General features: G+C 35.7%; 2 protein-coding genes across 2 annotated transcripts; one reads left to right on the forward strand and one right to left on the reverse strand.

Moving 5' to 3' along the window:
- Window positions 1–2,004: 2,004 nt before the first annotated feature.
- Window positions 2,005–7,567, forward strand: LOC104246660 (2-oxoisovalerate dehydrogenase subunit alpha 2, mitochondrial). The gene is made up of 9 exons (XM_009802520.2): window positions 2,005–2,358; window positions 4,298–4,432; window positions 4,536–4,718; window positions 5,490–5,647; window positions 5,760–5,859; window positions 6,090–6,201; window positions 6,291–6,430; window positions 6,572–6,757; window positions 7,281–7,567. Exons 1-9 carry the CDS (start codon window positions 2,131–2,133, stop codon window positions 7,446–7,448), a joined length of 1,410 nt encoding a protein of 469 aa, XP_009800822.1. The 5' UTR covers window positions 2,005–2,130; the 3' UTR covers window positions 7,449–7,567.
- Window positions 7,568–14,580: 7,013 nt separating this feature from the next.
- LOC104246659 (3'(2'),5'-bisphosphate nucleotidase 1-like) lies at window positions 14,581–25,310 on the reverse strand. The gene is made up of 8 exons (XM_009802519.2): window positions 25,039–25,310; window positions 20,998–21,073; window positions 19,738–19,811; window positions 18,712–18,917; window positions 16,437–16,647; window positions 16,251–16,349; window positions 16,002–16,155; window positions 14,581–15,009 (listed from the first exon to the last, which is right to left on the reverse strand). Exons 1-8 carry the CDS (start codon window positions 25,249–25,251, stop codon window positions 14,846–14,848), a joined length of 1,197 nt encoding a protein of 398 aa, XP_009800821.1. The 5' UTR covers window positions 25,252–25,310; the 3' UTR covers window positions 14,581–14,845.
- Between the last annotated feature and the right edge of the window lie 432 nt (window positions 25,311–25,742).

The following is a 25,742-nucleotide window of genomic DNA, read 5'->3' on the forward strand; positions in this document are numbered from 1 at the left end:
TATGGAAAATAAATAACAAAAACAAAATGAGGAAAAGTAATTTTATTAATCAATCGTGAATCTTTGTGGGTCTGTTTGCTCTCTTAATTCTTCTCTCGAATTGTTCTCCGTGATTTGAGGGCTTACGCAGCGTACTTCTCAAACGTAAGTGTTGCTTTTTCGACTTATAGCGTTGCTTTTTCGGACTCAATCCATGTGTTGAATGCGCTATACCTTAACGGTCAAACGTGCCGTTAAGATAAAGCGATTGAACACATGCGTTATATATAAATTGGTCATCAGTTATTTTTTTCACCTGTTTTTGTGCTTTGAGTTCAAAAAAATAATATTTTGGTTCAGGAACCTCCATTATGGATCGTTATTCTGCAGTTGACAGCACATGAAGGGCTACAAACAAGAGAACGATTAGCTAGATGGGAAGTAGTAGATAATATAAAGTGCCCTATGTGTGATAATGCAGATGAAAGTTTTTCTCATTTATTTTTCTTGTGTGCTACCTCTGCAACTACATGGTTCAACATTCTATAGTGGCAGGGTATTGAAAGAAAACTCATGGATTGGCAGGCTAAACTAATTATTACAACGGAAAAAGCGCACAACCAGAGATTTATAGAATGTGTTTGGCCGCAACTATTTATTTTATGTGGTAAGAGAGGAACATTAGAGTATTTTAGCATAGACAGAGGAGCCCAGTTGTTATTGCTAGAGGAACTATGGTCTATGAAGCCAAGATTAGCTAGGATCTTACAACAGCTAAATTTTTATCAAGTCTAATTCTGATAGTATAGTATAGAAAGGAATGAAATGGCAGGCATGTACTAGAATAGAGAAACTAGTAGGGGATAGAGGATAGAGGATTTGAGGCGTGAGGTAAAGTTTGATGCTCAAGTTATCCCCAAGAGAGCAAGTTTTAAGTATTCCTGGTCTATTATTCAGGGTAACAGGGAGATTGACGAAGATGTCGCATATCGTATCGGAGTGAGATGGATGAAGCGGAGGCTCGCTTCCGTTGTTTTATGTGATAAGAATGTGCCGCCAAGACTTAAGGGCAAGTTTTATAGAGTGGTGGTTCGACCGACTATGCTGTATGGGCCTGAGTGTTGGCCAATCAAGAACTCTCACGTGCAGAAGATGAAAGTAGCAGAGATAAGAATGTTGAGATGGATGTGTGGGTGTACCAAGAGATAGGATTAAGAATGAAGCTATCCGGGACAGAGTGGGAGTAGCCCCGTGGAGGACAAGATGTGGGAGTCGAGGCTGAGATGGTTCGGACATGTTCAGAGGAGAAGCACTAATGCTCCTGTCAGGAAGTGTGAGAGGTTGGCCATGGAGAGTTTGGGAAGAGGTCGAGGTAGGTCTAAGAAGTACTGCGGAGAGGTGATTAAACAGGACATGGCATTGCTTCAGCTCACTGAGGATATGACCCTTGATAGGAGGGTGTGGAGGTCGAGGATTAAGGTTAGTAGGTAGTTGTTAGTTGTTCACCGATAGTCTTAGTAGCATGCATGTCCCTTTATATTCTTAGATTTTTATTACGTTAGTTGGTTTTGTTCGTCTCCGGTATTGTATTCTCTGTTGTTATTGTTTGGTACTACTTATCCTTTATCTCTCCCTTTTTCTTTTCTCTTCTTTCTTTCTTCCTACCTTGCTTTCCTCTTCTTCTTCTTACCCTTCCTGAGCCGAGGGTCTATTGGAAACAGTCTCTCTATCTGCATTAAATAGAGATAAGGTCTGCGTACAGACTATCCTCCCCAGACCCTACCTGTTGGGGTCATACTGGGTTTGTTGTTTTCAATTGGTAACTAATACTGTAGTGTATTGTTCTTAGCAATAAGAAAAAAACAAAAGCGGGGTAAAAATATCATAATAAATACTAAGGAGGCAAGGTTTACCATCTTTCAGAGTTCAAGGGGCGGAAAGTGAAATAGAGTCAATATCGATCTTGTCATCTTATGAATATGATTATATCTTTTTAAGAAAATCCAATTTCCACATGGAATCTGACTGACAATGAAGCTCCTTGCTTTGCTTACGCCTAAACCTCTGTATTGACATTTTCGTCTCTCCTCTTCCAACTCTCCCTTAAAGCTTCTCTCTCTCTCACACATACACACACAAAGAAACATTGCGATGGCTCTGTTCTTCTCAAAATCAAGAAAGTTGATCTATTTGAAACCCAAGATGGGATTTTTGGGTTCACATTTTGTTCATCATCATCATACACTTATATCGCCAAATCTGAAACACCCATTACGAATTCTTGGATTCTATCCTCCCCACTTCGCCTTTCGCCGTTTTGAATCAACCAAAGCTGAAATACAGCTGAATCACATGCAGAACATTGACAATAATTCCCAGGTATATACATGTTTTCCTCTTTTCTTCCTTTCAACTTTGATTTATCATCTTTTGAATATTCTCTCTTCTTATTTACAGTACTTAATTATTGTATATCACCCTCCCTCAACGTGCGATTCCGTTTTTTCATGGCCAAGCACATGAAATTCTTTTTTATAATAGGTGATAGTGAGACTTGAAGCTAATATACATATCTATTTGGATACCATTTAAAGTTGCATTACCATTTCATCTAAAATTTATTAGAGAAAATATTTTTATTTATTTAATAAGTAATTGTTTTCAACTCATGTTTGTCGTTAGCTTGATGCTACCTTATTTGGGATATCTCCTTGTTTCTTAACTTTTTGTATGTGCCGTGTCGTGCGAGAATGGGAGTATATCTTAGCTTAAAATTGTGGCTGCTAAATTAGTGAAGGTTCAATCTAACACCCATTTTTGTTTCTATTAATAGCAACTGTCTAAGGTTTGTTCAGGATCTTATGAATTACCAATTAATATTGGTTCATTTTGGTTCTGAGTTGGCTTATCTTAAAAAAAAAAAAAAAAAAAAAAAAAAAAAAAACTAAGGACTATTTTGGAGTACTTTTTCTGGAAAGTAACTGTCTGACCTAACCTCAGAAAATGGAAAAAACGTGGTTGGTGCACGTCTCTCTATGAATAAGAGAGTAAATTATTTTATAAGTGTGTCCCTTCGCATTTAGCTCATTTCGTATTTTACTTTAGTGAAAGGATGGTTAATTTCACGGAATCTCCAACCTTACCTCCGTTCCCCCTTGGGGATAATTTTTGGGGTAATTTAGCTCCAATACTCTCCAATTTTTGTTCCCAAAATGGGGATGAATAATATTTCCTCAAATATGGGTACACTATTCATCTCCCTCATTATTATTCATCACTTTTTTATTATTATTTTATTATTTAATTTTTTTAATTTATCTCTTTATATATACCTAATTATGTTTATGTAATGTCTTGATAATATTAATTTTACATCTTAACTTTGGTGTATAGTTTTGATAAATTAATTTTCGTGCATTTATTATTTTTATGTAAAATTGTAAGTTAATTTTATTATAAGTTATAATTGTACAAAAAATATATAATTATCTCAAAAAATGAATGGTATAAAAAATGGAATTTGTTTAATGGAAATTAAAAAATGAAACTGAAATGAAAGATAAAAATATAATATAGAAGAGAGAGACGAATATAAAAAAGTTTGGGGAAAAAAATGAGGGAATGGTGGGAGTAAGTTGTCCTCAAAATGGGAAAATCCCCAAAACAAAAATAGGATAAAGGTGGGAGATGCCCTTGTAATAACAATAAAGTCATAAAACCATTTTTTATCAAATTAAAGTAACTTAAATTTATCCATTATAATAGTAAATCTTAAACTTCATTACCTATAATGCCAGTAAAGTAGCAAAACTATTTTGTCCCATTAAATAATTGAACTTCACTCATTATAACACTAAAGTCATACCTACTTTAACAACAAAATATACTCATCAAGACGACTTTATGACTTTATTAGTACTATATTTGATAAAGTTCTGTAATTTTAATGTAATTACAAAATTTTGTAACTTTAATGTTAACAGTGGTTCTCATATCTATATCCTCTGTCATAGCCAGAATTTGAAGCTTATGGGTTCGGAATTTTGGCTTTTTTAAGTTACTCGCTTCTATATTAATAATTTGTACATATTCAATAATTTTTAAAACAAATATAGAGTTTGTACCAAAGCTAGTGGTTCTCCCGAACCGTAACCGTAAGGCTAGATCCGCCCTTGTCTATATGTGTTAACCAGCACATACAGAAAAAATGGATTTTTACCATTATTTCATGAGCTTCATCCACAGATTGACATTTCGAGATGATGCATGTATCCTATTTGGAATGTGAATGATCATAATATTTCCTCTGGATGTTCAGGTCCTCAATTTCCCTGGAGGCAAAGTGAAATTCACCTCACATTTGAACTTTATTCCTGAAACAAGAGAGGAGAGAGTACACTGCTACAGGGTCCTTGACGACGATGGTTACCCCGTGACTAGCAATTTCGTACAGGTAATATAAATATATATTTAACCAAGCTTAAACTATGGAATCAAGATTCAACAGAGGAATGTTTGTATGTTGTATCTTATCGTATGGCATTCATCTTGGTCAGATCGACAAGGAAGTTGCATTAAAAATGTATACTGATATGATCACACTTCAAACAATGGATACAATCTTTTACGAAGCACAAAGACAAGGAAGAATATCTTTCTATGTTACCACACTTGGAGAAGAAGCTATCAATATTGCATCAGCTGCAGCACTTAGGATGGATGATTTCATCTTTCCACAGGTTAGTCGTCGAGCACACAAATTTACATATAGTATGCAAAAGTCACAATTCATAGAACTACAACAACAACCCAATGGAATCTCAAGTGGGGTATGGGGAGGGTAGTGTGTACACAAACCTTACCCCTACTCCGGAGGAGTAGAGAGGCCGTTTCCGATAGACCCTCGGAAAGATGTAAAAATTTGGATAACAAATATATGAAGTGTTGATTATACATTTTGTGCACCATGTCCAATTGAGTTTCTTTGAATGACTTGAATCTAGGTTGAATATTCATTGACATTCTAGCACTCTTTCTTTCTTCTAGTACAAATCCTCAAATTTCTTTTCTCCAACGTTAGTGAAATTAGTTTGTGCAAAGGAATAAGAGATTCTGCTTACTGTATAAGTTAAGATTTTTAGATTCAGCCTAAAGGTGGTCTGCGAAATTCTAAAGAAATCAGATAGACGTAACATTTTCCCTCGGATAACCTGTTGAGATAGGCGCCGTGGACCAATAAAGTCGACTCAACTTTTCATTCACCTGGTGCATTTTGGAAGACAACTTTCGTTGTTGACTTTCATATGTTGAGCTTCAAATCTTCTCAAAAAAATGCCAAACTGATGCTGGTTGAGATTGATTTTTATTGACTTTCTGCACTAAATAGCTTCTGTTATCTCAATTTTGGATAATCATGAGATAAAAGCACATTTTAACCGAATCTTCAGATTTTCACACGTTCGATGATTTGACCAGTAATGTCAAGGATTTTCTTTTTTTTGTCATTGTAGTATAGGGAGCCTGGAGTTCTATTATGGAGAGGGTTTACTATTCAAGAATTTGCCAATCAGTTGTTTGGAAATAAAGGCGATTATGGAAAAGGCAGGCAGATGCCTATCCATTATGGATCTAATAAGCACAATTATATTACAGTTGCATCAACAGTAGCGTAAGATACTCACGCTTTTGTACTGCTACTCTACTTTGAGATTTTCAAACATCTTTACTGTGATTTGTATGATATAAATAATTGATGAAGTGTAGTGGTGATTTTGCTTCAGTACTCAGCTTCCGCATGCTGTTGGTGCTGCCTATGCTCTGAAGATGGACGCGAAAGATGCATGTACAATTGTATATTTTGGAGATGGCGGCTCTAGCACGGTAAATGTTTCAATTAACTTGTGGAAGTCTGCACTACTGTCATAATGAAATAAGGCTGCGTGCAATAGACCATTTTGATCCGGCCCTTTCCCGGACCCATGCATAGCGAGAGCTTAGTGCACCGGGCTGCCCTAGGATTCTCAGGGACTAGGAATATGCTCAGATTTTGACAGATTAGTGTTATGATGTTGTTGCTGTTCTTCCTGTTAAATTCATTGGTATCATTTCAGGGAGATTTTCATGCTGCTCTGAACTTTGCCGCGGTCTTAGACGCACCTGTCATCTTTTTCTGCCGGAACAATGGTTTTGCAATAAGTACGCCTGTTAGTGACCAGTTTCGAAGTAGGTGCCTCTCTTGGCTGCTCAATTGTTTGCTACTGTTATTTGTTATTGGCTACTTAACTAGACATCTATTTATGATTCCTTGTTAGGTGATGGTGTTGTTACCAGAGGAGAGGCCTATGGAATTCGTAGTATCCGTGTGGATGGTAACGATGCTCTTGCTGTTTTCACTGCTGTCCATGAGGCACGAAAGATGGCTATTAATGAACATAAACCTGTCCTCATTGAGGTAACGTTATTGTTGTTGCGAACATAACTACTCTTCATATAGCTGACTCCCAACTAGTTTGGAATTGAGGCCTAGTTGATATCAAAAATCACCTGTTTTATTTGCTATGCCAGTTTTAGAAGTGTTGTTGATGTTCAACAGGCCCTTACCTACAGAGCAGGACATCACTCAACCTCCGATGACTCCACCAAATATCGTCCAGCTAACGAAATCGAATGGTGGAGAACAGAAAGAGACCCTGTAACTAGATTCAGGAAATGGATTGAAAAAGAAGGGTGGTGGAGCTCTCAGGCTGAGTCTGAACTTCGCACGAGTCTCAGGAAGCAGGTAATTTCTGCTCAAAGAGAAAAACTTCAAAGACTAATTTGTTGTTGCATGTATAGCTTTCTAAAGCAGAAAATTATCAAAGTATTCTAGACACGGATCATTGGTATATGCTAGTAGAAAATATAAATAACATATAGTGATAGGAAAACTACTACAACAACAATAACAGTCCAGTGAAATCTCACAAATGGGGTCTGGGGAGGGTAATGTGTACGCAGACCGTACCCCTACTCCAGAGGAGTAGAGAGACTGTTTCCCGATAGACCCTTGGCACAAGAAGATGGAATGAGACAATGTAGCAGTAACAGCAAAGGAATCCAGAAAGATAACACCAGCAACGTAATAGCCAAAAACGTGATAGGAAAACTAAGTTCTTATAATATTAGACTGACACAGGCTTAAATGGAGCACGGACAATAATGATTTCATATAGCCGATCACAACTTTGTTGTTGGGTTGCAGAAAAGAGATCAAACAGTTGGGTTTTTTTTTTTTTAACTCGCTTTCAAATGTTGTGCTACAGGTTTTGGAAGCCATTCAAGTTGCAGAAAAAACAGAGAAGCCTCCAATTAAGGATGTATTTACAGATGTATATGATGTTCCTCCAGCCAACCTACAAGAACAGGAAACATTCACTCGTGAAACAATCAGAAGACATCCGCAGGATTATCCTACTGATGTTCCTATCTAGTTGAAACTGCTTGTGTATTTTCCCTTATAATTTTTTCTTCATTTTCGGTGCTAAGTTATTATATGAAAATGCAAAATATCATTGATTAGATTGATAGCTAATGTAATTTTTTTACTCAACATTTTCATAATGAAAATGGTTGCTCTCAAGAGGGACCAATCTATGAGAGTTGCTAACAAACACGATAGGGATACAAGAATTACTAAAGAAAAACAAAAAAATTAAGAAACATGCGGAAGCTAAAAGAAAATAAAGAAACGAAAAAAGACGGAAAATTAAAGATAGATTGAATTCAAGAAAGGGTTTCTTGAATTCAAGAAGTCTATTCTTGAAATTGAATCCTAACAACAACAATTAGCTAACAAAGAACTAATCGCCTTTGGTAGAGAATTAAAAACAAGAGATAGATTGTGAAACCCGACCCTTTAGAATAACAAGAACAACAATAAGTCTAAACTTATCACCTTTCTTAAATACCTAGAAGTGATCTAAGATTTCGAAAGAGTTTAATCTTACCACCTTAAGTTGAGTCTTGAAGGTTGAAGAATAAATCCAAGAGTAGCCACACACAAGAGTGCAAGAAAATTCTCATAATTTTTATTGATAATATCTGAATAATCTACCTCTAAAAACAAAGAAGACACCCCTTTATATATAGAGGGGGTCACAAAATTGCACCTAAAAAAATAAGGAATTAAAGTCCTAAACTACTTTGGACAACAAGTCCAACTACCTTAGGAAAAGGAAAATACTAGGAAGCAAAAACCAAGTCATTCTTGGAAAATAATTTCAAAGATCTTAGTAAAAGGAAAACATAACCTTAACTAACTAGGAAAGCAATAAATATAATCCCATAATATATGGAAATAAGTCCCAAACCAATCTTGGATAGAATCTTGAAAATCTTGGAAATCTTGAAGGAAATTTGCAAGCAACTTGGCACCAACTTGGACTCAACATCTAGTATGGCTTTTGTACCATTCTTGGACATCAAGTAAGTCCTTTTTATGCTATAAAAATGTGGCTTTATGTAGGACTTCATGGGCTGCAAGTTTGGACACATTTTAGGTGCTAAATTGGTCCAACAGTGGCCTGATTTGGACCTTCTTCAGAGGATGTTTCTTGGGATCTAATCCACCTCTTACTGGACATGAATTTGGTCCATAAAATAATTATAACACCTAGATAGCTCATATCCTTTATCCTTAAGTTCTTCCTCCCAAATAACAACTTCTGTGATCGTTCCTGAAGTTCAATGACTTTGTTTTGCAACTTTTTAGCTTGAGATCTTGTTAAAGGCCCTCTTTGAGATTTCAAAGCTTCATCTTTGTCCTTGAATAGATTTGAGCTTCCTAAGATGCTATCATTCCCCTCTTCTTGAAGGAAATTTGTCCTCGAATTTCGACCTTGCAAGAAAATGAAGACATGCACTAGAAAATGGCATCCACTAATCTGAAAAAATGGTGAGAATAAAACAAGATAGTGACCATGTGTCTACTTAACCCAATTAAGCCTAATAGGCATAAATACTTCTTTATAGATCATATGGACATCATCATCCCAATAAAATTTATGCCTACTTAGATTTGTCCCATAAAAACCTCTCTTAAGGTAGTCAAAAGATGTGCATGACAATGAAATTATAAAAGATTGATCACACATCCATTTAAAACAAGTATCTCTACCACATTTATCAAATAAGACACTTTTATGATACTGCCAAGTATCAATTACAAATTTCATGGATTTTTCTACATGTAAGTTATTCAAAGAAGCACATAAATTCACAAGAAGATTAGAAGAACCCATAATTTTCAAAATAAAAATTTCAATATAAAATTTCAATATATTCAAGCTCATGATTATAACTTTCCTCAATAATATTCGCAACATCAATAGATTCTACATAATTACTCAAACTGTCACAGAAAGAGTCATAGATAGGTTCATGAAAGAGTATTTGATCACTAGTGTCATAACAATCATGCATATCCTCATTACTAGTAGAAAATAATTTTACAAGCTGACAATCAACACGACCTGAAGAGTGACTCTCCATCACACAATAAAAAATACATTCTAGCAATTTATCACGCAAAAACTCATAAGACACGTGACTAAGAGAAGAAAGAATATTTAACTCATTAGCAAGCCTCTTCTCATAAATTTCATGTCTCTTTCCACCAAGTTGGAATACATAATCATCTATGTCACACTTAATTTTAAAAGGATAAATTACTCTTGCACTTAAACTTAGATATTACAGTTAATGACTTGATATGCATCAAAATATCATCATCCACAAGAATTATAAAGTCACTAACATAAGAATTAAGAGTATAGTTCATTACCTCCAAAAATATCTTAGGTGTCCTAGAAAGGCCAAGAATGCGAATAAATCAATTATACATACCATACTTGGACTTATTTACTGATGGAACAACATCACCTTGTATTCTTTTATACAATGATTCCAGTTTAGCAATGGCTTTAGGGAACTCTGTGTCATAAACCTGTAAATAAGAATCAAAGTAGTCAAAAGATTCAATAACAAAGAATTTAACCAAGCTCTTATCTTCCACCATCCAACAAGAATTGATTTCGCCAAATTCATGTTTTAATCCAATTGGATCCTTTGCCACCATCTCTTGCGCCTCACCTCCCCTTTCAAATGGTCTTTCAACACGTGGCTGCATAAAATCACAAGAACTAAAACAAGAAAGAGTTAATGGGTTAGGAAGTAAAGAATTTTTTTTCTTGCTTATACTCTCTTTGACTTTTATCAAAAACTAACTTTTTCCTCATCCTTATCCTCTTCTTTCTCACTAAGGTTTTCTTCTTTTTCCTCACTCAAACCATTTTTATTCTCTATCTCTACCTCAAAGCCTTTTTCTATCTCATGGTCTTCTCTCTTTTCTTTCCTCTCAAGCTCACTCTTTTCATTCCTTGACATCCCATTCTCTTTATTCAACGCAACCTCTCATTTTTCCTCTCTTGGGATGTCAATATGAACTCCCTTACTCCTCTCATTCTTTTCTCTCTCATATTTTTCCATATTTTCTTTAACAGTCTTTTCATCTTCACAAATTTGTGAGGGGGTCAAAGGTCCAAGAATGAGTTTCCTCCCATTAACCTCAAAAGAGTATATATTTTTTTCATGTTATATGAAGCTCTTCTATAGTCATACCATGGCTTTCCCAACAAGATATGATAATTATTCATGGGAATCACATCACACCAGATCATATCCTCATATCTTCCAATAGAGAATAGTAATAACACTCTTTTATCTACCTTTACTCCCCCAAACATGTAGGGTTCAATATGCTCAACATAAGGCAAGTTCAATTTCTCAACCATATAAGTGCTAATTGAGTTATAGCCAAACTCTTTGGCAATTCTAAGGACACAAATCGCAGACATCACTTTAGCTCTTATTTGAAAAATAACTTTACCATTGTATTCCTTCCCTTTCGCATGTTGTAAGTTTGACTTTTCAAATTATTGAGTCATAGCTGTGAGCACGTAATTTTTGCCCTATACGAATTACTCCCAAAAATTTCAAAACAAAATAATTTTTCCATTATTTGCGATTTTTTGTGGATTTTAGTGCCATTTTCTGTTACTGTGTGAATATTGTCTGTGCCTGTTTATTTTTATTTAGTAATGAAAAATACAAAAATATATTGTACTTACATTTAGGATTTAATTTGACATTTTTGAATTAATTAATAATTAGGTGTTTTATAAAAATGAAAAAAAAAATCAGAAAAATAGTTTATTCTTGTTTTTTTAGTTTAGTCTTGAATTTTAGTAGTTTTTCCTTTGATTTGGTACTTAATTAATTGAGTTAATTATTATCCCGAGCTGGAGTCAAGCCTCAGTACACTCATCTGGAAATGACATGTTGTGCCCTAACTTGGGTGGCTCAGAAATTGAAACATTATTTGTCATCATATACTACTTACCTCATTTCGTGCTTGGATCCGTTGAAGTATATCTTTCAAAAGCCTATGCCGACAGGGAGACTTGCGAAGTGGCAGATATTGCTCACACAGTTTGACATCATCTATGTGACTCGGACTGCTATAAAAGCCCAAGCATTGGCCGATCATTTAGCCGAAAACCCGGTCGATGAAGATTACGAGACATTGAGAACTTATTTTCCCGATAAAGAAGTGATGCATATCGATGAACTGGAGCAAATTGAAAAACCAGGCTGGAAACTTTTCTTTGATGGGGCTACCAACATGAAAGGAGTCGGAATAGGAGCTGTGTTTATTTCTGAAACAGGGCATCACTATCCTGTTGCGGCTCAGCTTCGGATTGCACCAACAATATGGCTGAGTATGAAGCCTGTATTTTGGGTCTAAGGCTAGCTGCAGACATGGATATCCAGGAAGTCTTGGTCTTGGGAGACTCGGATCTTCTGGTACATCAAATTCAAGGAGAATGGGAAACGTGAGATTTGAAGCTCATACCGTACCGACAATGTTTGCATGATCTTTGTCAACGGTTTCGATCAGTGGAGTTCAGGCATATTCCAAGGGTCCATAATGAGGTCGTCGATGCTTTGGCTACCCTGGCATCAATGTTGCACCATCCGGACAAAGCTTATGTCGATCCTCTGCATATTTAAGTCCGAGATCAGCATGCTTACTGTAACATGATTGAAGAAGAACTTGATGGCGAACCATGGTTCCACGATATCAAGAAGTACATCAGAATGGGGGATATATCCAGTGCAAGCCACGGGGGATCAAAAGAGAACAATTCGACGGTTGGCAAATGGATTCTTCTTAAGTGGAGGAGTTTTGTATAAGAGAACACCAGACCTTGGATTATTAAGATGCATAGATGCTAGACAAGCTACGGCTGTCATGTCCGAAGTACATTCGGAAGTCTGCGGACCACATATGAGCGGATATGTGTTGGCAAAGAAAATTCTCCGAGCAGGCTATTATTGGCTTACCATGGAGCGAGATTGTATCAATTTTGTGCGATCTTAAACTGTTGACATACCTCTTCCATCAAGTTACTGTTAAGATTAGCACCATTATCTGTGATGATCACCTTTGGGATTCCGAATCGACAGATGATATTTGAGTGAACAAAATCGACCACTGCTTTCTCCCGGAACAAGAGACTAATCAAAATTCTTACATTTAGCGACCGTGCTAGAACCACGGAACTCGGGAATGCCTAACACCTTCTCCCGGGTTAACAGAATTCCTTACCCAGATTTTTGTATTCGCGGACTGTATTACAGAGTCAACCGTTCCTCGATTCGGGATTTTAAACCGGTGACTTGGGACGCCATAAATCTCCCAAGTGGCGACTCTGAATTTAACGTAAATAATCCCGTTTCGATTTTCCTTCAATTGGAAAAACTTCCTTGTATTTATACCCTTTATGGGGTGTAGTAAAAAGGAGGTGTGACAATAGCTCACCTCCTTTCTTCATAACTACCTGTTTGAAACATCTTGAACAAAGATTAAACTAATTATGTCTCTCTTAAATTTGGCTTTTTCCTTCTAATATTCTCACCTCTCTTGCCTATATCCACTCAATGCAACTCTTGGTCGTTAATCTTTAGATTTATTAATAAATCGTTCTAGTCACAACCCTTAGTGATAAGAATATGGAGTTAGAAAAAGAAAGAAAAGTGAATGACCAAACCTAGGAAGAATAAGAATTGGTTAGTAGGAAAAAAAAGGAAAGAATTTTAGAAAACTCAAAACCCACAAGAATAAGGAAAGAAGTTTCCTTAATCTTCAAGAACAAGGATCCCCTCTTCTTGTTTCCTTTCTTGACTTGGAAACCAAATAATACTTGAATTCTAAAAATAACAATGAGCAATAATACTTTTTTGGGCTGATTTTCATTTTTTTTTGTTTTTCTTTTTTTTTTTAGCCTCCCAAGATTATCAAGATTGAAATCTTGATTAGTCTATTCTCTGATACCACTTGATAACAACACGATAGGGGATTCAAGAATTACTAAAGAAAAACAAGAAAATCAAGAAACGTGCGGAAGCTAAAAGAAAATAAAGAAACGAAAAAAGACGGAAAATTAAAGATAGATTGAATTCAAGAAAGGGTTTCTTGAATTCAAGAAGTCTATTCTTGAAATTGAATCCTAACAATAACAATTAGCTAACAAAGAACTAATCGCCTTTGGTAGAGAATTAAAAACAAGAGATAGATTGTGAAACCCGACCCTTTAGAATAACATGAACAACAATAAGCCTAAACTTATCACCTTTCTTGAATACTTAGAAGTGATCTAAGATTTCGAAATAAAGTCCTAAACTACTTTGGGCAACAAGTCCAACTACCTTAGGAAAAGAAAAATACTAGGAAGCAAAAACCAAGTCATTCTTGGAAAATAATTTCAAAGATCTTAGTAAAAGGAAAACATAATTTTAACTAACTAGGAAAGCAATAAATATAATCCCATAATATATGGAAATAAGTCCCAAATCAATCTTGGATAGAATCTTGAAAATCTTGGAAATCTTGAAGGAAATTTGCAAGCAACTTGGCACCAACTTGGACTCAACATCTAGCACAACTGTTGTACCATTCTTGGACATCAAGTAAGTCCTTTATATGCTATAAAAACGTGGCTTTATATAGGACTTCATGGGCTGCAAGTTTGGACACATTTTAGGTGCTGAATTGGTCCAACAGTAGCCTAATTTGGACCTTCTTTAGAGAATGTTTCTTGAAATTTAATCCACCTCTTATTGGACATGAATTTGGTCCATAAAATAATTATAACACCTAGATAACTCGTATCATTTATCCTTAAGCTCTTCACCTAGATAACTCGTATCCTTTATCCTTAAGCTCTTACTCCCAAATAACAACTTCTTTGATCGTTCCTAAAGTCCAATGACCTTGTTTTGCAACTTTTTAACTTGAGATCTTGTTAAAGGCCCTCTTTGAGATTCCAAAGCTTCATCCTTGTCCTTGAATAGATTTGATCTTCCTAAGATGCTATCAAGAGTAGCCGCCCACCCAATCGTTTTTAGCATGAAAATATGATAGTAGTAACATGAAAAATACAACGGCCATTAGCATCTTGACCTTTTTTTAGACCTATGAAAGTAGTAAAAACTTATGAATGATGAAACTGGAAAATTTGAAGAATAACATTGGATGAGTTCTTTAACGACAAACAACACAAATTACATTCAGGAAAAAAAAAAAGGAATGAAATTCATCAAGCTGAGTTGACATAACAATTGAAGAGCTAAAGTAATACCAGAATGAAATGTGTAAAAGTAAGCAAACAGGTGAAAAATGAGCCGCTGCAGGTACCATTCCGTGCACAAAAGTTGTGTACATGTACACGAAGATAGCTGCAGTTTACGCTTATTGGTTTAATCATTATTATAAGGACGAAGATTTCTCGTTCAAAGACTCCTTAACAGCCTTTAGGAGAGCAGGCATCAGCTTTTGATTCGTAACGATAATGCCTTCATGTAAATCAAGGTATCTTCCCCTGGAGAAGTCCAAAGTGTTTCCTGCAGCATCTGAGACAACACCTCCAGCTTCTGCAAATTAGATGACATATATCTTATGATTAGCAAAAAAATGCCAGCTTAACCATTAAAAATAGCCTACAGATGTATAATCCATGTATAATATCTGTATATATATATAACGGCTAGGAAAAGTAAACAGTGAATCCGGCTATCTATTTGTATAAAGATCCCATAAATAAATATCAACCACTTTGGCCCGATTCAAAGTAGCTATATATGTCAAATCTTCCAATTTAGCCCATCCAAAGTAGCTCAATTTTATGAGATTTTGCATTCAAAAACTTCCTCAGTAATGATGAGATTTTGCAGATGTCCGTTTAAATGGAAAATCAGTGAGCCCACAAGTCTGCATCCGCCTCATCAACTTCAAATGAAACACTAATCACAAGGCTGAGAGAAAGGCTTTTCGTCCAGATACAGAAAAACTGAAAACCTTTCAAGCTACATGAGGTGGGGTTACACATTTTTTTCTTATTAGGATATACTTTTCAAGGATTGATCACTATCTTAATTAAGTTCGAGATTAAGGAACCTGGACAAAAGTGAATCATCAAGTGGCAGGGTATTCAAGAGCAAGGCCAAGTGAAACCAAGGATAACTGATGAAAAGAGCAGAAGAAAACACAGTGGTAGAGTAACATAAAGTGGCCAAGAGAGATTAGGGGTACAATCAGATCTGCCAAAAAAAGGGCGACTTGATCTCTCATATAAATGAGGAGTCGAAACCTTGAGAGGGAGACTTTTGAACCTGAGATACCCTGACGGGCGGACTGATAACAAGCATTAAAAGGTATGTTTTGCTTCTATACTGCTGATATTGACAAGTGAAGAAAAGATCAATGTTTGAGTTCAAAAATTTGATAGATTTGGGATATTTTATGGTGCTACTAGGTCCGTTTGTTTCATTTCATTTATCTGAGCATGAATACTGATGATAAGTGATGATTTAAGTGAAACAAAAAGAAGAATTAAATTTAAAAATGTAGAAAACATAATATGGACCTGCAACAACAAGATATCCCGCTGCATGATCCCATATTTTCTCACGGTAGCCCTTATGAGGAAACCGCAGATATATTGCTCCATCTCCACGGGACAAAGCACCATACTTTGCCTGGCTATCTATTCGAACTGGAGGCGCTTTGACACCAAGTTTCTGTTTACAGAAGAAGAATATTGACCTTGTTTAGTCATACATATTACTAAGAGAAAACAAAAACAAAAAAGAAAACATTGAAAGAAAACTCAAACCTTTGCTATCGAACTAGATAGGTCATGCAAAGAATGTGCTGCTTCAAAAGATTCAAAAAAAGATGCATCTTCGGGATTGTCTAAATCAGTTACATGCACCTGAAGACAGTAGAGCAACCTTTCAGCTGATAAGGCATACAGGATTTGAACTAGTTAGTTAAAATTACTAAATACTCGAACAGAAACCTTTATCGGCGTAGATCCATCAAGAGACTGCATGTAAGTTCCAGAACCAACTTGGGCATAAAAGAGGCAACCAACTTTTTCTTGAGGATCCTGTGGATTGTGGGATGCCACAGAAGATAATGGAAGATTTGGACAGGCTAGGACGCCCAAAACCGCCTTCCCTTCATCTAGCAGTGCCAATGCAATTGCATATTGGTCTCCCCTTACAAACCTACAGAAAGATTAAGACCTTTTGAGAGGGCTCATAAATATGTTTTGTTTAATCAGATGTACTTACTTGAAATTAAAGAAGCAAAGGTTCAGAAGTAGACATAGTAAAAGTTTCCACAAACATGTGAGATAGACAGTTTTATATCAACAACAAGGTGGAACATCCCGGTTATCGGTTGTGGATGACCATAATTGGTAATGGCATAAATTCACTGGGTAGCATAAGCATATTTAGGTAATATCAAAATCTACAAGCAACAGAAGTCATGGTATTGGGTGAGGGGAGAAGGAGAGCTACCACAAACTTAATTCTTATTTTGATTTGAAATAATTTACCCACTAGCACAACCAGGTATGTTTCCCTTTTTTTCAATAAAGAACCAAGTCACCTTAATTTTAGTCGTATTTTGGGAAGTCTGTTGGTTTTTTAAAAGATGGGCAGCAAAAAAGATTAAAAGTATTGATTGAAAATGCCTCTCAATAATTTTATTAAGCATAACAAGGCTTTAAATAGCCAATTAGGAACATAATGTGCAGAAAAATCTGCATAACAAGAATTCAAAAAAACTAAAATATCTCAACAAACCTAAAAAATCTAACTGAAATTAATTCAAAAAAGTAGATTTATCCTAAAATTAAGCTAACTTATTATGCTAAAAAATATGCAATAGTGACTGAAGCAAATCATCAACACTCCTCCTTTGCTTCAGTTGCTCTAAAACAATTGCTCCTCCTCAATTACCGCTTCTGTTGTTTGTGCTTGAGGATAGTGTTGAGCGTCTTTGAACTTACACACTTTTGTAACATGGCCCGTTTGTTTGCAAATACCACATATTGCATCATGTCTCCACCAACAAAAAATTTCTAGGTGTGTTTTCTTTTTGCAATATTTGCAAAGAGGATAATTGACCTTTTCATTTTTGTTTTGTGCATAAAAAGCACCTTCAGTAACCATTTCTTGTCTAAATGCTCTTCTTTGTTCTTGTGCTTGAAGAGCACTTATTAATTCTGCAACAAAGATGGTAGAGAGATCTTTAGACTCTTCCAGAAAGGAAATTTTGGATTCAAATCTCTCTGGAACTGTCACAAGAATTTTCAACTATTCTGTCATCTTTAAAATCCTCACCAAGCAACCTGATTCTATTAACAATAGAAGAAATCCGATCAGAATACCTAGTGATAGTCTCGTCTTCTTACATCTTAAGAGATTCAAAATCCCTTTTCAAATTTAAAATCTGCATTTGTCTAACTTGATCACTTCCTTGGTACTCCTTTTTAAGCTTTTCTCCAGCTTCTTTTGCTGTCTCACATTCAATGATTTTAGAAAAAATTGAATCTGCAACTGAATTTTGAATCACAGTTTTGGCTTTGTATTTTTTTTGATTTTTTTCTTCTGAATGGTTTTTAATTTGGGCAAGAGTAGGATTTGTAGGGAGTGGTTGTAATGGTCTATCTTCCATTACAACTTCCCATAAATCATAGGCTTTAAGATATGATTTCATTTTCACTGACCAAATCTGATAGTTCTCACCGGTGAAAGTTTGTAGGGCATTTAAAGAGAGACTGTTGTTTGCCATATTTGAAAATAGGTTTAAAAATTAATATTGGTTAACAATAATTTGAAAATGGTTTTTTTGGAAGAACTCACAGATCCCGTAAGATCAATGAGGCTCTTGATACCACTGTTGGTTTTTTAAAAGATGGGGCAGAAAAAAGTTTAAAAGTATTGATTGAAAATGTCTCAATAATTTTTTTAAGCATAACAAGGCTTTAAATAGCCAATTAGGAACATAATGTGCAGAAAAATCTGCATAACAAGAATTCAAAAAAACTAAAATATCTCAACAAACCTAAAAAATCTAACTGAAATTTGAATTCAAAAAAATAGATTTATCCTAAAATTAAGCTAACTTATTATGCTAAAAAATATGCAATAGTAATGGAAGCAAATCATCAACAAAGTCCTATATCATACTTTTGCATTGAGATTTACCGAATTGCAAACAAGGATAGTCCTTTTATTTATCTAGCAAAAACTGACATGCAAAATCTTATTTCCACTCACCCTTTAGTACCATCAATAGGATCCAACACCCAATGCTGACCAGAAGGACCCCCTTCAGATCTACCACTATCAATGGCAGCAAGCACATCTTCTTCAGATAATGGAGCATTACCATATGTTTCATCACTAGCAAGTGTTTCATTGACAAGCTTCATGATACGCTGTAATGTTTCTTTTCCCTCTTCTTTACGAAGGTCTCCAGAGTCCTAGAGAAACTTAGATTTAGAACTCCCATCCTTTAATTTGATGCAAAGAACATACATTTTCCACTGAAATGAGGAAACGAATATGCAGATAAATAATAAACTGCAAAGCAGAAATGAATTAAGGGAATGGAAAACATCACATAAAACAGGGGCAGACTAGTAATGACAACAAGAAGACTTTTCCTAAGACATCATAGCCGGTCAACTCTTTTTTGCTATGAGCTCTCTGGGGTTTTCCCTTAAAGATTTCATCAAATATTAGGAGTAAAGAAGCTAATCAAATCAAACGTATAGCTGGTTATGTTACAAGGAAAACGGACAGGAGGGAAAAAGTAATAAAGGAGAGCCTTTCAACTGCTCTAATTTCATGAAATGCTAAAAGATGATACCATGACCATTGTCCACTACCAAATTGATTCATTCATATTGTGCCCCAGGAAAAATATGCAAGTCCATATATCAATTCATCACTTGGGTTGGCTGTGATGCCCAGAATAAATTGGAACAGTTGACCTCCAGAGGTGCTGAGTGTGATTTCTGGTCACTAAAATGAAGAAAGTCCAAGAAGAAAAACCCAGAATGCATCCTTTATTAGCTGAGAATTGTTAACATTTCCGTTAGTCTGACAATATTTTCTGCCATCTTTTTCTTTACAAGTAATACCTTCCCTCGAATTAGATTAGCTATGCACACATCATTTTGTTGCAAGTGTACAACTTTTCAAAAATTCTTTCCAAGATTTCATTTGAACGATATCTTAATGAATAAACAATGAAGATAAACACAACATGTACTAAACAGCTAAGAGTTCAAACATTACCTCCTCAGCCACTAATGAAAATGATGCAGAATCCAACTCTTTCTGCAAAACAACGCTAACCACGGCCTGTGAGCCTGATAATCAAATGTAAGCCATTTTCAAAAGGAGAGGATAAATTGCAGGGGCTACGTCAACATGATAACAAAAGCATAAGATGCATATTAGTTTCAGAACATCAGTTTCTTCAGTGCAGCAATGAGAAGCATCTTGCTCCAAGGGAAAGACAGCGAGGAGGTGGAACATAAGAGAGAACGGAACGAAATGTCAAAGGAAATAGACTGGTCCCTGCCTATTACATCTTTGTTCTCTATTTTGAAATCTTTGCATTAGCTTGGAAGCATGTTATTTAAACGTCAAAGAAAAAGATGCTCACAATTTCAGGAAAGAACAAAATGAACATGCTAAAGATTGAAAGGCATTAAAAAGTCTAATTGACTTTCTAAAAGCTAATAAGTAACACTTAGTTGAAGTTATCTAGTTGCTAAACAAGCTTTTCTGGATAAGTACTACTAGTAACTAAACAAGCTAGTACTAGTAATAACTAATAAGTCATATGACCATACATCTTTCTACCAAATGACTTGCTGTTTTCATATTCTAGCTTTATTTGTATCTTTATAGAACTACATAACTGATCTAGTAAAAAAAAATGTTCAACCGTTCTAACAGGTAGCAGCCTACAACCCTAATTTAGATACACAGTCATCACCTATTATATTTGCAAAAATCATCATTGAAATGTACCCATCCATACATCAAAACTTATCTTCAATAATTGAAAATCTAACCCATTGTATAGGTAAGAGATGATTAGCTTAAAAGGATATTAATTGTATGTGTTGACTATGTATGCATTGAGAAAGAAACGTCTGAAATGTCAGCATCCCCATTGAGCCTAGCCCAGTATGGTTGGACTAGCAATCAGATGACACACAAAGTGCATATTGTGAAAGGATAAATGCGACCAACATCCGAATGAAGGCCCACGGGTCCCCTCTCTTAACTATTCAACAATATTGGTCATACAAACCATTACAAGAATGATGTCTTCACATCAGTCATCTGATGAAGCATACTTCCCATCAGAATCAACCAACTATACTGCAAATATCATCTAATAGGCCAAAGATTATTGCTGAAGGAATTATGAGTACTCTCTTAAAATTGAGTTCGATATGTTAAATAAAAGAGAAAAATGTGTTCTCCATCAATCAGCGTTTCACAAATAAAATGCACACATAAGGAGATGCATTATTATACCATAATCAGCCACTGTCACAGGAGATTTGTCAGACTTCGATTGAACATCTGCTTGCAACAGTGCTTTTTGGACTTTCTGCGGAAAATAGAGGAAGAGGTGTTAGCTGACTTCATATAGAATTGCCAAGAGGAATGCCAAAAATATAGATAGAACTGAAAATTTCAGAATCAATCCAGTTTAAATGTAATATCAAATTAGAAGTAGAGACCTTCTTCTCATGCAAGAGAGAGAGCCATGAACAACTCCCCCCTCCCCCAAAACCCGAAGAAATGACAAAAAAACATGAAAGCCTGCGATTCCAGAACAGATATACAGCAGATTTTAAGCTTTGATATTGTGCATTTTGGAGCATAATATGCTAGTAAATTGTACAGTTAAAAAGGCTTCATGATAGGTAATGGTCTGGTAGCAGTTCCAAGACCTAAAGTCTACAAGGTGATTAAACAAGGGATTTTTCTTTTCTGAAGATTTGGGAAAAAGAAGAAGAAACTTTACGAAAAAACATAACCTTTGCAGAAGGGGTCTTCAAATGGCAGAGTCAGTAAACTATCTTTTTTTGCATTGTTCAGTGGCTGCAGACATATGGCAAATGCTCCTATCAGTTTTTGGTATTAGCTGGACAACACCTCAGAACCTAAAGGAAGCAGTAGAAAGTTGGAGCTCCTGGGAAGTTGAAAGGACCATCAAAAAGACCTGGAAGATGATCCCAGTATGTATTTTTTGTATTCGGACAGAAAAAAATAGCAGATGTTTTGATGGCGTTTCAACTTGCTCCCTGAAATCTATATGTTTGATGAATCTTTTCAGTTGGAGTAACCTCTCCCCTGTAAATGATGTTATTCCTCTCCTATATTTCATTAGCTCTCTTACTTTGGCAGGAAAAGTTTTGGTATTGCTTAGCTCATGCTCTGATCTAGATTTTTGTAATTGGAGTTAACCATTACTATCTTTTGTACTCTCTTGCATCTTCTTGATGCCTTTACTACAACACCTTACTTCATCAAAAAAACATAAAAACCCATTCTACGTCCGTTTGCAGCAGACCTTAAGGAAATATCTTTATTATGTGACTCCAATGAATTAGAAGGATTCCCACCGGGGCTATTCCCTTTCCTGAAACTATTTCAAACCAACCAGGAAAATGAGATACTCAAGTTACGAACATTGTACTAGATTCATGAAAAGAATTGATCTTGCCCGTTTCTAGCCTATTGGAACCTTAGATGATTTTAAACATTACAGAATTTACCTGCTACAAAATATTTTCAAGAAACACATAAAGAAAAAGAAATAGAAAACCTACTGTAAAACACTCTTAATTAAGACTCAAAATCCACTATGCTTATTTCCAAATAGTACCATTGACCTCAAAGTAGATCAAATTTAGTGCTCGCCCATTGCAAGCATTTCTATCGGCCATTTTATAAAATTTCAAAAGGCTGCTGCCACTTGCTTCTTTAATGTCCTATTTTAGTCATATGGAGTATTTCTGACACTCAGGTATTAGATCAAAGCGGACTTTTACAAACAAACCCCAAAACTAATGCTTCAGAAGCAGAATTTTGCTGTACTAGAAATTTCCCCTCATTCCTATACAAAGATGAAAGCTTTCACTTTCTTGAAGATAAACTAAAGCCTGTTTACCATCCACACCATGCATTTCATCGGAATATCCATCCTAGAATTCTCAACTCTTATGTATGCAACAGATGACCTAAGATGTAAAACAAAATACCAATAATAATCTCATTACACAATTATCCAGCATATTTTGAAGTGGCGGGCTTTGGGGTCGTCCAGACCCATATCCGGTAAAAGTGGTAACATGGTTATCCCCACACCCACGCTTGCCCAGGGAGTCCTGCTTGTGCTCCTTCTTTTTGGTCCAGGCCAGGCACTTCATATGTCTTTAGGTTTTGATCTGAGCACTCGTCTAACTACTAAGAAAGCTCGAGGGACCTTTATTTCTGAGCTATTGGCTAGCAGTCTTATTTCTCTTGGTCAGGTCTAAAGGTCTAAGGGGAAGACCTGTCTAAAGGTCTAAGGGGAAGACCTTTTCTAACTCTTCAACTCCTGGTAATTGCAACCTCTTTCTGTCGAAAGAGAGTGAGCGCAAACCTTAAGGGGTTGTGATCAAGAAATGAATCAAGCATCGATCGTTCTAGCGATAAGGGTGCGGCTTAGGTCAACTAACACAAAAAAGATCCTGTTCAATAAGCCTTTGGGCTACAAACTCCATATGGGGAAGGAGCATTTAGCTCCCAAATCATCTGGAACTTCATGTCTCATACTACCAGTTTAAGGGTATCAAAATGTAATAACAACTCAGATAAAATCTTTTCTTTTTTTATAAGAGTGGTGTCCGCATCAGCTTGCGTGGATGCAGCTCTTCGGAGCGTAGATATATATGTAAGAACCCATTAAAATTCCAACAAATATTAGATTTGAGACCATAATTTTAAATGTCCAATAAGTTCAATGTCAAGAATCAAACTCATCAAGTTTAAATCTTAATCTGCCTCTGTCATTAATCACTAGGCATAATTATCCTAATAGAAAGAAAGATAGGATCTTTCTCAATTTAACATTCACAAAAGCACCACTTCGCAACAAAAATAAACCTGAACTAGTGCTTCACTTCTTTCTGTAATGTCTTATTTTAGTCATATGGAGTATTAGATCAAAGCAGACTTTTACAAACAAAACCAAAACTAGCGCTTCAGAAGCAGAATTTCGCTCCTTTACTAGAAACTTCCCCTCATTCCTATACAAAGCTGAAAGCTTTTCAGTTTCTTGAAGATAAACTAAAGCTTTACCATCCACACCATGCTTTTCATCCAAATAGTCATCCCTAGAACTCTCAACTCTTATGTATGCAACAGACGACCTAAAATGTAAAACAAAATACCAAAAATAATCTCATTACACAATTATCCAGCATATACTTTGAAATGGCGGGCTCTTGGGTCGTCTGGACCCCTATCTGGTAAAAGTGATAGCCTGGTTGCATGGGCGACGCTACATAGCCCTAAGGGTGGTCAACTAACCACCCTTTGCCGAAAAATTACACTGTATATATAGGTAAAATATTAGATTTTAGTGGTATATAACATATATTGAACACCCTTTATCGGAAAATATTTTTACTTCATTCAAGTTTGAACACCCAAGATGAAATTCCTGGCTTCACCATGGTTGTCCCTACACCCCACACGTGTCCAGGAAGTCTTGCTTGTGCTTTTTCTTTTTGGTCCAGGCCAGACACTTCATATGTCTTTAGGTCTTGATCTGAGCACTCGTCTAACTACTAAGAAAGCTCGAGAGACTTTTCTTTCTGAGCTATTGGCTACTGGTCTTATTTCTCTTGGTCAGTTCTAAAGGTCTAAGGGGAAGATCTTTTCTTACTCTTCAGCTCCCGGTACTTGCAACCTTTTTCTGCCGAAAGAGAGTGAGTGCAAACCTTAAGGGGTCGTGATCACGGAATGAATTAGGCATCGATCCTTCTAGCAGTAAGGGTGAGGCTTAGGTCAACTAACACAAAAAGATACAGTTCAATCAACGATTGCCTTTGGGCTACAAACTCCATATGGGGAATGAGCGTTTAGCTCCCAAATTATCTGAAACTTCATGTCTCATACTACCATTTTAAGGGTATTAAAATGTAAGAAAAACTAAGATAAAATCTGTTCTTTTTTATAAAAGTGGTGTCCGTATCAGCTTGTGTGGATGCAACTCTTCGGAGCATAGATATATATGTAAGAACTCATTAAAATTCCATCAAATATTAGATTTGAAACCATAATTTTAAATGTCCAATAAGTTCAATGCCAAGAATCAAACTCATCAAGTTTAAATCTTAATCTGCCTCTGTCATTAATCACTAGGCATAATTATCATAATAGAAAGAAAGATAGGATCTTTCTCCATTTCACATTCACAAAAGCACCATTTCGCAACAAAAATAAACCTGAACTTACAATTCGAACACATTTAAACACAACCATAAAAAAAAGAAGCTGAAATAATGAGCAGAAAATTACTTGGCAAAGGCGAGCAGCGAGGGAAGCAGCTTTCTTGGCAGCAGCAAGTTGTTTATCGTAAGACATTGAAGAAGCCCTTAGAGGAGTTTTAGATGCTTTGAGAGAGAGGGAAATAGAAAGGGAGAAAAGGGAAAGGGGTTTCGTATTTTTTGCTAATGGCAGGGTTCGTGTTAAAGGATTTATAGTCCCAGATGACACTGCGAAAGTAGCCATGTCCAATTCTTGGAGTTGGTGGCAAATGGACAAATGGGGCTTACATTTGCTTAGGCCTGTGCGTAAATTTTATTATTTGCCAAAAAACTTAAAAGGAAAAAAAAAGAAATATATGGAAACTCCATATATGTACTTTTTGTAAAAAGATAAAAATGAAAATATTTGCATAAAAATTAACCAAACGTTTTTTAGGGTAAAAAGCATTTATACCCCTAACTTTATTTTAAAGTTAAACTTTCTCCTCAATTTTGAATAATAGACATTCTTTCCCTCTTATCCTACAATGTATATTTTGCCCTTCACTTGTTTAATCATCTATCTATGCAAGACAAAAGATTGATAAGGCTAAAATAGGTATTTAAGAAATTGACATCCAAAGGAAAAAATGTCTATTGTTCAAAGTTAAGGAGAAAGTTTAATTTTAAAGCAAAGTTAAGGGGTGCAAATAATGTTTATTTCCCATACGGTATTGGATAAAATGGGCAAATGGC

Source organism: Nicotiana sylvestris, chromosome 5 (assembly GCF_000393655.2).
Source record: "Nicotiana sylvestris chromosome 5, ASM39365v2, whole genome shotgun sequence".
NCBI classification, from domain to species: Eukaryota; Viridiplantae; Streptophyta; class Magnoliopsida; order Solanales; family Solanaceae; genus Nicotiana; species Nicotiana sylvestris.

Bases quoted from the DNA above. Each gene is read 5' to 3' on its own strand.
- LOC104246660 (XM_009802520.2), top strand. From the start codon at position 2,131: ATGGCTCTGTTCTTCTCAAAATCAAGAAAGTTGATCTATTTGAAACCC. The intron at 4,433-4,535 runs GTAATATAAATA...CATCTTGGTCAG, and splicing joins TGACTAGCAATTTCGTACAG to ATCGACAAGGAAGTTGCATT. The intron at 6,431-6,571 runs GTAACGTTATTG...GATGTTCAACAG, and splicing joins ATAAACCTGTCCTCATTGAG to GCCCTTACCTACAGAGCAGG.
- LOC104246659 (XM_009802519.2), bottom strand. From the start codon at position 25,251: ATGGCTACTTTCGCAGTGTCATCTGGGACTATAAATCCTTTAACACGA. The intron at 21,074-25,038 runs GTAATTTTCTGC...TATTTTCCGCAG, and splicing joins TCGCTGCTCGCCTTTGCCAA to AAAGTCCAAAAAGCACTGTT. The intron at 15,010-16,001 runs GTCCATATTATG...TCTAATTTGCAG, and splicing joins GGGATATCTTGTTGTTGCAG to AAGCTGGAGGTGTTGTCTCA.